The sequence below is a fragment of the Tricharina praecox genome (assembly GCF_024521635.1).
Source record: "Tricharina praecox strain CBS 144465 chromosome Unknown BZA05scaffold_22, whole genome shotgun sequence".
Classification (NCBI taxonomy): domain Eukaryota; kingdom Fungi; phylum Ascomycota; class Pezizomycetes; order Pezizales; family Pyronemataceae; genus Tricharina; species Tricharina praecox.
In genome coordinates, this window is record NW_026250424.1 from 129,631 (window position 1) to 142,318 (window position 12,688).

At 54.5% G+C, this 12,688-nt stretch overlaps 3 protein-coding genes across 3 annotated transcripts; 2 read left to right on the top strand and 1 right to left on the bottom strand.

Moving 5' to 3' along the window:
- Positions 1-4,452: 4,452 nt before the first annotated feature.
- BZA05DRAFT_128555 (uncharacterized protein) lies at positions 4,453-5,255 on the top strand. Its single transcript, XM_051478763.1, has one exon. It carries the CDS (start codon positions 4,574-4,576, stop codon positions 5,162-5,164), a length of 591 nt encoding a protein of 196 aa, XP_051337048.1. The 5' UTR covers positions 4,453-4,573; the 3' UTR covers positions 5,165-5,255.
- A 2,367-nt stretch (positions 5,256-7,622) lies between these two features.
- On the bottom strand, positions 7,623-9,660 carry BZA05DRAFT_457837 (major facilitator superfamily-domain-containing protein; the record flags this gene model as incomplete). Its single annotated transcript, XM_051487587.1, has 5 exons — positions 9,401-9,660; positions 9,180-9,323; positions 9,051-9,117; positions 8,744-8,991; positions 7,623-8,672 (listed from the first exon to the last, which is right to left on the bottom strand). The coding sequence occupies exons 1-5, from the start codon at positions 9,638-9,640 to the stop codon at positions 7,623-7,625; spliced, it is 1,749 nt and encodes a 582-aa protein (XP_051337049.1). The 5' UTR covers positions 9,641-9,660.
- A 1,425-nt stretch (positions 9,661-11,085) lies between these two features.
- BZA05DRAFT_447130 (uncharacterized protein) lies at positions 11,086-11,910 on the top strand (the record flags this gene model as incomplete). Its single annotated transcript, XM_051487138.1, has 1 exon — positions 11,086-11,910. The coding sequence occupies one exon, from the start codon at positions 11,086-11,088 to the stop codon at positions 11,908-11,910; it is 825 nt and encodes a 274-aa protein (XP_051337050.1).
- Between the last annotated feature and the right edge of the window lie 778 nt (positions 11,911-12,688).

Below are 12,688 nucleotides of genomic sequence, written 5' to 3' on the forward strand. Positions count from 1 at the left end.
GGAGCGTGGGGTAATGGTAGAGGAGGAGGAGGAGGAGGAGAAGGTGGAGGTGGAAACGGTGGTTGTGGTAGTGCTGGTGCTGGTGGGTAGTTGGTGGAAGGGGGGGGCAAGATATCGTGTGTTCGGGAAGATGAGGAAAGGGCCGATAAAGCAGGATATCGATTATCGACACGCACACACGGAACAGATTGGCACGGGATATTTGTTTCACAGGATCAAGATGGCAATTGCATGCAATGGCCACGGAAGTATATAGTAGAGGAAGAGGAAGAGGAAGAGGAGGGAGGGGAAGAGGAAGAGGGAACAGGAGAGGGAGAGGGAGAGGGAGAGGATGGACGCCTCCACCAGCAGCAGCAGCGGTGGTGGTGGTGGTGGTGGTGGTGGTGGTGGTGGTGGTGGTGGTGGTGGTCGTAGTGGTGGTGTTGGTCGTAGTGGTGGTAGTGGTAGTGGTGGTGGTTTGGCCCGGTATAACGCATCAGTCGTACCTTTCGATATCGAAATAAAATAGTAATAACCACAGCTCTCGTCTGGTAACAACCCGGCGCCCAGTTATCCAGTTATCCAGCCAGGGAGTATGCAAGTGAGGTATGTAAGTAGGGTCGGTAGCATCCAGACGTGATGGGCCGAAGAGCGAGGGATTCCTCCGCTCCCGGAAGCCGATGCCTGCAACTCATTAGTTAGCTTTGCGTGCATCACAGGCACGCAAGGCCAGGCACAGAGACCCTGTCTGGTCCCTTTTTTCGGGCACTACGGACAGAGTGACCTCACCGTCCGGAAACCACACGAGTTAGAGTCGACACCAGCCAGATGGTTATACTTTGCTAAGCCGTGGCCAGCCGACACCCAACTCACTTGGGGGGATGTCGGATCGAACTGGGGCTCAGTGGGCCACCCGGTGGTACAGATCCGGAACTGGCGATGCAGGTCGCGATTGTGGTGGTGGTGGTGTTGGTGGTGTTGGTGGTGGCGGTAGTTGTGGTTTTGGTGGAGGTGGTGGTGGTGGTAATGGTGGTGGTGTAAGAGGCGTTAGTTAGCAAGATCTTCAAGGCAAGTTGTGTGTGCGCGCGTGCTCCAGCTGTGCCGTGATATGTGGGTTGGTAGAGCAGGTATGTACGGTTGCGGTCCCGATGCTTAAGGGGAGGATGCGAAACCCGCATGGACGAGGGAAGACTCCCCCAGATGGACGAAAGGGTGGGAGGGGGGGTGGGAGATGCGTAGTGGGGGATCCGGAACTTCGAGGACGTGGAATCGCGATAAGCCTCTCTCCGGGGGGGGGTGATTCCTTGCAGGTCCCTAGTTCAATAGTTATTAGCGGATCCGCACTTGACGCTTGCGTGTGTGTGGCTCACTGCTCACTGCTCAGCAGCTCATCTCGTCCGTCGTCACCAAACAATTACTTACTATATTGGTGTTTCCGTGACGGTCGATTGAGGTGATGGCGATGAGTGGCCGTCGACGGGGGAGGGGGGGTGGACAAGCAGATGATGTCGCGCATGCAGTTTCTCGAACAAACTGTCGGTCCGATCAATGAGGACGGACGACCACATACGACGTGTTCAGAACCGGGGTAGCTGTTGACGGTAGACGCGGTGGATGCCTGCAGATGGGCGTCGGCTGGGATCGAGTATAGGACGGACTCCTGCTGATGTTTCATGCGGAAGCTCTGCTGAGGGCATGGCTGGTGTAAGTATGTAGAGTACTTGATACGAGAGCGGGCTGATACTATGGAGTATGTACCGTGTGTACCGTACCTACTGGCCGGAGAGCGGGCTGATAGGCGATCACGAGATCGGTATTGGACGGACAGAATCACTGGGGGCAGATAATGTGCTGTTGTTGCACCACACACACGATACGGCCGGTGTAGAATGATGATTCTCTCGGTCATTTCGAATTCGTCGGACTCGTAGCGAGCGGCGGCACGATGCGATGTGAGCAGTGGGGAAGGGCAGGACGATCGCAAGGTGGGAAACGATGATGTCGACGAGCGAGTGAGCTCAGACACTCGGGAGAGATAGAGGGAGAAGAATTCGGCTTGCGAACGGCAATTCGCAAGCCTGCTTGCTTGCTTGCTGCCTGCAAGAAGAAGCTCGACGGGTGGCTGGGTGTGTTTTTTCCCTTCTTTTCTTTTCTTCCTTCTCCTATTTTGCTTTCCTGATATTGGCTGCTGGTAGCTGCTGCTGATGGGGTTCAACGGGCACCTGCCATAGTTATCTCGTTTCCCCCGGCCTCTCTCTCTCGAGTTGCCGATTGATTTGATCACCACCCTTAGCAACCAGCATCAGGATATCTATCTCCAGAGTCCAGAGTTTACCCCACGCTTTCTCGTTCAATAATAGCGATGCTAGCCAGCCACATCCCGGAAAAACTGCGTGGGGATTGCAACAAGTTTCCTGATACGTAACATGTGCCTTCCTGGCATGCTCCGCTGCGCGTGCCTGGTCGGTCCGCCGGTCGGTCTCTCTGCCTGCCGTTCGGTCATGTCATCTGCACCTCTAAGAAAGGTTCTCCGCAACGCGAGGGGAAATGGAGCCAAGTACACACCTACCTACATACATCCTTACTTACCTACTCATGTACATACGACCTTTGCTTCCCGCCTTCCTTCCTTCCTTCCTTCCTTCGTTTCCGCACGCGGGCCTGGACCGTGCAGCAGGTGTTGGCGGTACCCACGTACGTAACATAAGGGAGGAGTAGGTGCCTATGTATGTATGTACCTGCTCCTGGTTCTCCCGGTGCCGGTGGTATGTAGGTAAGTAAATACTTGGGTATGAATGTATGATATGTAGAGCACCAAGCCCCGGGGCCCACCTGGAAAGAAGGAGAAAAACAAAATCTCCTCGAGTCGCCGACGTTGCTCCCGGGAAAAATAATAAAACATCTCGTAATCCCCTTCGCTAGCTGGATCGCGGTCATACATACCTGCCGTACATATATCATACACACATAGAGTACGGTGGTGTGGCTGTGGCTTGGACGAACTTTTGCGAGTTGACCGAGAAGTATGATATGTAGGAACAAGCCGCTTTCCGCGAGTGGTGTTGGGTCGGAGAGAGGAGCGCACGTGTGGCCGTGTCGGAATGGGGAAGGTCGGCACGTGGCGGTTGTCGTTTGGCCCCCATCTTTCGTTAACGGGCATTTTGATGGGCATTGCTGACGGCCTTTTTGACAGCCATTAGTTATCGACGGCCATCGCTGTAGGATAGAGTAGAGTACCAACCAACTGCTATAGCTATACCGTATGTACTCCATACATACTTCGAGTACCAGGTAGAGTATACTATAAGTTGTAGATATAGACTCGAGTCTCGACATGCCGGACCGACGCCGCTGCTGTGGTTGACAGTCTGCTCGAGTCGCGATGGTTAGTTACGGTCCGCCTCCGCCCGCCCCAGTCCAGCCGAGGAGGGTTAGGGCGACGCTAGCTCGTGTCGGTCCTTTATCTCGTCCCTTCGCGTCCCTTCGCTGGCTATGATTGGCGAGCTGCACCCTTATCTTCTGCACACTTCCTGGCCTTCCTGTCCATCCTGCCCATCCTGCCCATCCTGCCCCTCCACCACCCCCCCCCCCCCATCCTTCCTTCCTTCCATCCCTCCCGCGTCGTGTAGAGTAGAGTAGTCTAGCGACTAGCTCGTAGGAAGTCTCCGGGAAATCCTTACATAACGCGAGTATTACGCATCAAGCATCAGCGGCTCTTTCTTGTTGCTCACGGTCGACACGAGAACAGCAACCCACCCTCTCCTGCAGAGTTACGCATCTATGATATCTGATAGGTATCATGCAAAACGTCCCCCCTTTAGCCCCGCCCCCTCCCAAGGCCCCAATTCTGTTCCAAGCTGCCGGCTCGATTTCTCTCGTCTTCCATCGGCCGTGGTAGCCTTCTCCGCTTGTCACCTTTCTTCCTGTTGGTTGTCCAAAGTATGTGTGTAGGTAGGTAGGTGCTATGGTAATAGATATCTGCCACTGACATCAATCTCACCTATGGATAGGTAGGCAAGTAGGTACTAGCCCAGAGCCACGGGATGTTTCCAGTGCTACTCTAGTTTCGTCCACTCAAGTCTGTAGTCGAGTAAACCGTTCAAATCGATCCCGAGTTTTTATCGTGCGCCAGTTGAGCTGCCCGGGGGGGTTTTATCGCGGGTAGTTAGTTGTGTGTAGGTAAGTAAGGACTTGGCGGGGGGTATGTACCTAGGTAGGATCTGGATAGCTAACTACTGTAGCGGGAGCCTGCGCGAGAGGGCGCTCACGCGGGCGTTCGCCGGGCTATGTATGTGTACATATGGAGAGTACATACATACATACACAGCAATCGACACTCCGCTAATGGCGGTTCCACCGACTATAGTAACAGTCTGGCACATGGTAAGGCCGAGCCATGGATCACCAGCACTATCACCATCACCATCAGCATCACCATCGCATAGGAAGGTAGGTAGGTAGGTACTCAGGTAGGTAGTGGTGGCGGTTGGCAATTGGCAGGCAGGTTTGTCTGCGGTGTGCGCAGAACCCCAACCCGGCGTGTGCACGGGCGCGGGTGCGGAAGTATACTCTACTGAGAGTATGATACACCCGTATGCACCATGAAACGGCGACCTGGACAGTTCCGATTTCGAAAATCCCATTACATAAAAGCTCCCACCCTGTCTGCTGCACGCAAAAACCAGCAAGCAATCAAGCAACACAGTCCAGTAGCATATGGGACCCTTTGGAGGGGGGGTTGGTGGGAAAGAACGAGAAAAAAAAGAAAAAAAGAAACGGAGGAACCGACTCACAGGGAATCACTGACAGTCTACTATTATACAGCGTCGTGTCGTGTCGTGTGGTCTTGCTGCTGCTACTGCTGCTGCTGACATATCATAGCATGTCCACGGGGAGACAGCAGGTTCCCATCATCATCCTCCTCCTCCTCGAGAGAGACTCGCATCTCTACTGTATGATACCAACTCACATCGATGGTGGGGGAAACCCCGTATCACCAATTGGAGCCGGAGGCAAATCATCCTCACATCGGATCGCACGCACCACTGGAAAAAAAATAGGCTCCTCAGCCCGGATGTCCGTATGTGTATGTGTATGTATAGTACATATCTCGCGCGACAGGGTCTCGCTCCATTTCCGTCCAAGTTCCAGTGCAGAAATCCAGTTTGATTGGGTTTTCGGGTAGGCAGGTAGGCAGGTAGGTAGGCAGTGGATCTCTCCAGCCCCATCAGCGCGACTACATAGGTGGGTCTCGCTGTCTCGCTGTCACGCTGTCACTTCCCCAACCGCATGAACTCTGATTAAGAAAAAATGCGCGCCTCGTGCGGTTGTCCACGGCCACAGCCGTTGGCAGAGGGTGGTGGTCGACCGCATGGGTGAGAGATCCTATGATACCAGAGATGGTGAAAGAGCCGTCTCACTGGCTGGATAGCTGGCTCGCTGGCTGGCTGCTCGCCCAAAGTGTTTCCTGATGATCCGCCTGGAGAATAGTTGTTTCGCCCGCGATGAACCAGCCAGCGCCGCCTGCGATGCACACGGATTCCAATTCTCGGGCTTCTCTCCACCCCACGCTTCAGCTTTGCCCCTCCTCCTTTCCCATGTGAGCATTGAATTCACCACCCGCCCTCTCCCCTTGTGTCGTGTTGAAGCTCGCGATGTGATATGAAGAGAGAGCGATTCGATTCGAGCACCTACGTACAAAAATTGCTGTTAGTGGGGAGTAGGTATGGGCGCGCCAATTTCATGATCGCCCACTTTGAAAAAGCGGTGCGAAGGTGCGAAGGCGCCCCTCTTATCCCATCCATACCGCCATGCCATGGAGCTTATCTTCAGTGGAAGATACCTCGGGATCTCGACGCCATGCCATGCCATGCCATGTACATCCAGGCACACCGTACTGTTCCAGTAGGTATCTTTCGTGGTTGCGTACACACGCTCATCCACCGGCAACCCGTATTCCCCGGTGGGGTATCGCAGCTCGCCGGTGAATATGTAGTCCTCCGGCTCAGCTAAACCTCGCACACCCACACCCACTCTCCCAGCGCCGCAATCAATTGTGACGATTGGCTTAATCCGTCGCTGAACGAGTGACAATATGAGATGCTGACGGTGTGGGCACACGGGAAATCCCTATTCCTATTCCTTGGTATCGTTCTCTCCTGATCTTGTGAGTACAGCACTCCCTAAATACGTACCTCCTGTTGGCTCCGGCGAATCCCCCCCCCCCCCCCCCCACCGTGCGAGGCAGTGGTACCGTACCCGCGGAGAGGAGGGACAGCGGAGTGATCCACACCTGAGCGTGCAGTGCACTGTGCCGTGGGCGATGATGGAAGTGTTTGAGGGATTGTGTTCCTAGCGGTGTAGTTGATGCTGGTGCGTAAGCTTTGGCGTGCCAGTATGAAGGATTGATTCGGCGTGTGTACGGTGTGAGAGAGAGATCTTCAGTTTACTTTGTATGCAGTCTATCCTGAATATGGCGAAAACGTGTGTGCGACGGTTTTGCGGCCGCCTGTGTGGGTGGTGAAAGACGAGTGATGTCTGTGAACATGGCCGCTACCACCCATCAGTGTATGCTTTTTCTGCGGAGAATCAAGGCGGTCGAGCAGAGGGACTGAGTAGTTAGAGCGGCAGCTAAGGGTAACCCGGCCAGCTACGCTGTTGCAGCTCGGGTGTGGTGCTGAGTGTATTTGCGTATCCGGCACCGCATGCGGCCAGCGATGGCGCGGATCCGTGGGGCGTTAATTGTGGGTCGGGCTGAATGGGATGTTGCCTTTGTAGTCGTAGCGATGGAACCTCATAGCATACCCGCAACGGTCGAGCCCTGCAGATGTCGGGGAAGCCCATGCGTACGTGTTAGCTTGTGCTTCTCGTTCAAGGTGATTGAATGCATGGTATTCACATCGTGTCAGTTGCGAGGGCTCTTTGCCAATGCCTCTCCAGGACGACGGGCGTGATGAGGAAAACAGCACACGCAGAGGAGAGAGCGGAGATGGGGGGATAACCATCTATTCAATAGGTGATGAGGAAGAAAGAAGAAGAAAACACGCGGGTGCCAGTTTAAGTCCCCCCTCCTCCTCAGTCAGTTGTTGACGTAGTCTTGGAAGGACGACGGTGAAATGAAAGATGATGAAGAAGTTGAGGTTGTATTCAACTTCGAAGAGCCATCTAATATGGCTCTCCTTCGCTGCCTACAAAGTTCGGTGTCACTCGATCCGGCTAGTCCGGCTGACACCATCATGCCGATCCACCGATTCGTCTATATAGCCTTTCCTCCTCCTATCTTATCAGATCCTCCATCTATCCTACACGTGCTGGTCGGTGGCTGAGTTGTCAAGGACTCATAGCCACCGACCGCCCGCTGAATATTGCGTGGGCTACAGGTCACAAGTCGTTGATAGATATCTGCCCACCGAGTTTCTGATCTTGTTGGCACGCATGGCCCCCCTCGAGTGATATCACAGCTGAATGGACTGGCATATCCAGCGTCACTGCGACACGAAACCAGGAAACCGCAACAGCAATCAGAAGCTGCCAACGGAGCAATCAAAGACATCCAAGTCATCCCCGTCTAGACATAGCCGACCATAAACTACTGTGCACCGCCGTCATGAAACCGTGAGACATACACTCAGTATCCCGCCCATCTATCGACGCTCATCCCCATCCTCCTCGACCACTGCTTGCTCCGTCTTCAGCTCCCGATCCAGTGTCAACTCTCTAACCCAAATAGTGGCGAACAGGCCCGCCAGCGCAAACCCCAACATCGAGATCCACACGATCTGCAGTGCGTTCGTATATGCCTGCACGAATTGTGTTTTTAAGGGCCCACTAGGCATCCTCTTGATGAACCCTACGATGCCCACCGCATCGGTCGTATAGCCGTGTGCACCGCTCGCAAGCTCCGGGAACTTCTTCAATTCGTTCTTCAGCGCGTTCTGGAAGATCACCCCGCCCGCGGCGATGCCCAGGCCTTGCCCGACCCACCGCATGAACGAGTACAGCCCGACGGCGGTGGCCATGTCTTTGTCCGAGGCGCCGGATTGGATGCAGTAGTTGGTACCGGGGAATACCATCCCAAGCCCGACGCCAGCAACAACGTTCATGGGGATCCAGTGGCGCATCGGGGTGCCCACGTCGATCATGTACATTATCCCCATCCCAGTAGCGGTGAGCGACCAGCCACCCCAGAGAGCCCATCGGTAACGGCCGGTCTTGGTGATCAGGACGCCTGTGACGACGGCGGCTGGCATGACGGTGAAAGTCTCGGGGAAGCAGGCAAGGCCGGCTTGCATGGGAGTGTAGCCTTTGACGAGCTCAAAGTAGATTGGGAGGTAATACAGTAGCGACCAAAGGATCAGCCCGGCTGTCGCCGCACTGAAGTAGCCAGCCGCCGCGTTGCGGTCCATGAACAAACGCATGTTGATGGTGGGATTTTCGGCGCCGTAGATTTCCCACAGGACGAAGATGGTCAGGCCGGCTAAGCCCGCTAGGAGTGGGAGCAGAGTTCGCCATGAGGACCAGGAGTACATCACACCTCCCCAAGACAGCGGGATGAGTAGCGATGTGGTCGAACTGACAAAAATGAAGGAGCCGAACCAATCCACTTTCATCAACTTCGCCAGCATGCCTTCCCGACGCAGCTTCAGCTTGACAAAAAGCGGTATCATGACAGCAAGCACGACGCAAAAGGGAATCTGTAGGTATTTGCTCCCCGTATCAGCACCTGCACATACACATACTCTCTTGCTCCTCGGGGAACCCCCACATTGATCCAAAAAATCCACCTCCACGAAACCTCACCCGAGAATCCACCACCCACTACCGGCCCCGCCACCGACCCGAGCGAGTTTGTTCCCGAGAGGAAAGCAAAGTACTTTCCACGCTGCCGCATCGGCACACAATCAGTGATGACGATCTCCGCGAGCGCTATTAGGCCACCACCGCCGACTCCCTGGATACACCGGCCGACCAGTATCACGGTGAAATTATTGGCGAGTGCTGCTATGATCGCGCCTAGGGATGTGCTCAGTTTTTATTCCTTCCAGCTTCAAACAGAGGAATGGAGTGCACACCTGCGGTGAACAACGTGAGTGCAAAGATAATCACCGGCTTGCGACCAAAGATCCCCGAAAGCGACGACTGTCCCGCCACCATCCGTCAGTTCAATGGGGCCGCACGACACCCTCAAGAAGTTCCCATACCAGAGTGGGCTGAAAAACCGTTGCACACAATAGATACGACGTGCCCGCCCAGAAAGCCGTAATAGCATCCGCATTCAGCTCTTCCGCCATAACCGGCAGCGCCACGGAAAGCGATGTCGCATCCAGGGCGATCAGCAACGTAACCTGTCACCCATCATCACCCCAATCAGTCTTGCATCTTTCCACTATCCCGTCCCCACCCCTAGCTCTAGGGCACTTACGGTACACATCGTAAGAACGATTAGCTTCACCCTCGTACTTGGCTTCCACTCGGTTGGCAGTGACGTCTGTGATGCCGACTTTTTCGTGATTGGCAGCTCGAGATTACTGTATCCGGAAGCGAGCGACGGTGGTCCTGTTGGTGACTCATCGCCCCACTCCCGCCATCGCTGCTGCGATGTGGGTGTGTCCGTCAGTTCGAAATCGTATCTGGGCTCGAAGGAAACTCGTTGGTGGGACATAGTGAGCGGCGTAATAGGTTTTTGACTGTGCGGGGCTTGCGGGGACGTGCGAGCCCACGGCGATGTGCTACCTTTATGTTACGTTCTGCCAGTTGTGTTTCCACACCGAAGCGGTCATCCCGAGGGTGAGGGTGCGAGATTCACCGCCTTGCGGCCTAAAAACATGTCAGTGTAAAGTCCATGGAGGCGAGTGTTCTGCTGCGGTGTGTCTATGTATGTACATTTCGACTGGGATCGTGGCCACCCCGTAGTTACGCCTTACCGTCTGCAGCCGCGGAATACTTTATACCTCCCGCATCGTCGTCGAAACAAGTTGCTAAAGCGGATCACCGTTGTTCTGCGAAGGATCCGAGCCCCGAAAAGACACTGTTCATCTAGTTGTTCGTTATTCATAGAACCCTCATATCATCCGTACCGTATCTCACGAAGGTTACCGTGGCTAGTAAACGCAGTTGGGAGTACATGATGTGTGGTAACTGGTCGAATCGAACCCTATAATACTATAGGCGCTACACGCCGTATATCGCCGCGGTACCCTTCTTTACGACACACCTGATCGACCACAAGAGACCCGGGAATAGGGTATCGAGATTCTCGTACCCATATATTAGACGGCAATATGACCAGCATTCTGGGTCAATCTACTCGGATCCTCCGCCGGTAATCGTACAATTCAGACAAACGTGTCGCAGGGATTTAAGACTTCAACTGGTGATCCTCGTTCGCTGACTCCATTCGGCTACGGTAGGAATTCCGTGCTGACGATGTTCATTGCTATTGGTGGAACGGGTGCTTCAGGCTACCTCCAGGAACTCTTTTCCGTTGTCCAGACGACACTGCCCGGAGGGTATCGAAAGGTAAGCACTTATATGATATCCCGCAAGGCGATAGAGTACCTAGTGCTTGCAGGGTTTGGGGCACACGTGAGCAGATATAATGTAGACACTGACGTAGTCCTCTCGAGTGGCGCTGCAGTGACATATAGTAGGAATACGGGAAATTTCATGCGTGTAAATGGATAAGGTCGGATGCGCCTCTTTTTCTCTGAATCCCTAGTTCTTACTCATCGAATTCATGTGATGTCACTCATGCGGCGAGCGAGCTCTCATGACTCGTGAGTCCCCATTCATTCTTGCTTTTCGCGTCGCGAAATTAATCGCACCTCAGTTACTTCCGTACAAACATGTCATCCTACGAGTCCCTATTCAATCTCGGCTCTTTGCGTTAAGTATTTAATTCTCAGTCCATCCCATCCTTCTCTCCTACCATCTCTCCCACCATCTCCTCTTCTCATCTCTCGAGTTTACCACCCACGACCGACAACATCCACTCTTCTGCAATTTTCGAATCGAAGTCGAACCAACCAGCCACTCACTACAGTAAGCCACCCGATCGATAATCCATCTTCTCTAATTGTGTTGACACCTCTGGAAAATCAAGAGAAAATGGCTCCAAGAACAAGAAGCGCCTCACGGCCAAGAAGAAGCTCAAGAATCGTGGCAAAGCCAACTGCCAATAAGACCGCCGAGCAGAAGAAGAAGCCGGCGCCCAAGAAGGCTGCCGCAAAGCCTCAGGGCATCAGCAAGCGCGCCCCGAAGAAGGCTACCCCCAAGAAGTCCGCGCGCGCCAGGAAGCCCGCCGCTAAGAAGTCCGCGCCCGCCACTGTCCTCGCGCCCGCCACTGTCCTCGCACCCGCCGCCGTCCCCACGCCCGCTACTTTCCTGCCACCCGCCGCTCTTCCCACGCCCGCCGCTGTCCCCGCTCCCCCGTCGCCTCCTCCGCCTCCTCCGTCTCCTCCGTCTCCTCCGTCTCCTCACCCGGCCCCAGCCTTCGTCTTCGCTCCCACCCCGGGCACCACCAGATATACTTACCATCTCCCCGCCGATGACTCGGTCATCCATGCACTCAATGAGAGCCTGGTGGCGTGCCCGGAGCCGTCGGGTAAGTTGGAACGCTACGCGTTCCGCAACGAGGTTTTCCGTCGGGGTGAGATGCCCGGTATAAAGATGCACATCGAGGTCCCGGACACCTTGGGCTTCCTCGAGTGGCCCGAGGAGCTCAGGTGTCGGGCCCCTGGCTGGGAGGGGTATGTCGGAGCGGAAAGGGCACGCAGCCTCGCTGCTTTGCGGGGTTACAAGAAAGAGACAGTTGAGGAGAGCGAGGAGAGCGAAGAGAGCGAGCAGGAGGAGGAGCTGTCCTCGGGTGAAGAGGAGGAGCTGTCGCCAGGAGAAGTGGAGGAGCTGCCGACGGGAGAGGAAGAATCAGTTTAGTAGTGGCAGCAACGTTGGCGGGGTCGTCTTCTTCTCCTGTTTTTTTTCTTTTCTTTTTTTCCCGATCATAATCTATAATAAACGATCAACCACTATCTTCTCTTTCTCCTTTCTTCGTCTCTCTACCCGCCGCTTTCCAGCCTGGAGAGGCATTGGCGAAAGAGCCCTCGCAAAAACGACGAGGCGGCTCTTCGCCCACTGGAGGTACTGGCCGATGCGGCAGTTTCCTTTCTTCAGCTGGTAGAATCTTCCATCTGACCTCAATGGTGATCTCGGTCTCCCTCCGGCGGCGTGTGGCGATGTGCTTCAACGGGTGCCTGGATGAGGCACTTCTGGTGGATAAAATGTGGTGTGGGAGGCTACCTATCTGTATTATTTTACTCTTCTCTTAGTGTGATATGAAAGCTTTTCCGATTCGAGAAACACCATCAATTCACGAGAGAAAATAGGTACGTATAAAGAAAGAGAAGAAGATGCTGCCACTGCTCTTTTCAACCACTGGAACCCTTACAGTTCGCGTGCTAGGGACGTTGTCGGGCTCTATATAAAGTTCTTCGGCATCGATATTTCAATCTCCCACAGATAACCCATTTGAATCCTAGCGCCCACAACTCAGTGAGGCCATTTGAATGGAGTAGGTATCTTAAAGTGCTTCAGTCGTGAACAGAGTCCAGGCATCCAACCAGCAGCATAAAGCATCACTCCGCAGCACCCACAATCCCAGCCCCCTCCCCAATCTGTCAAAAGAACACCTAATCCCTCTGGAGCCATTCCCGAC

Bases quoted from the DNA above. Each gene is read 5' to 3' on its own strand.
- BZA05DRAFT_128555 (XM_051478763.1), top strand. From the start codon at position 4,574: ATGCACCATGAAACGGCGACCTGGACAGTTCCGATTTCGAAAATCCCA.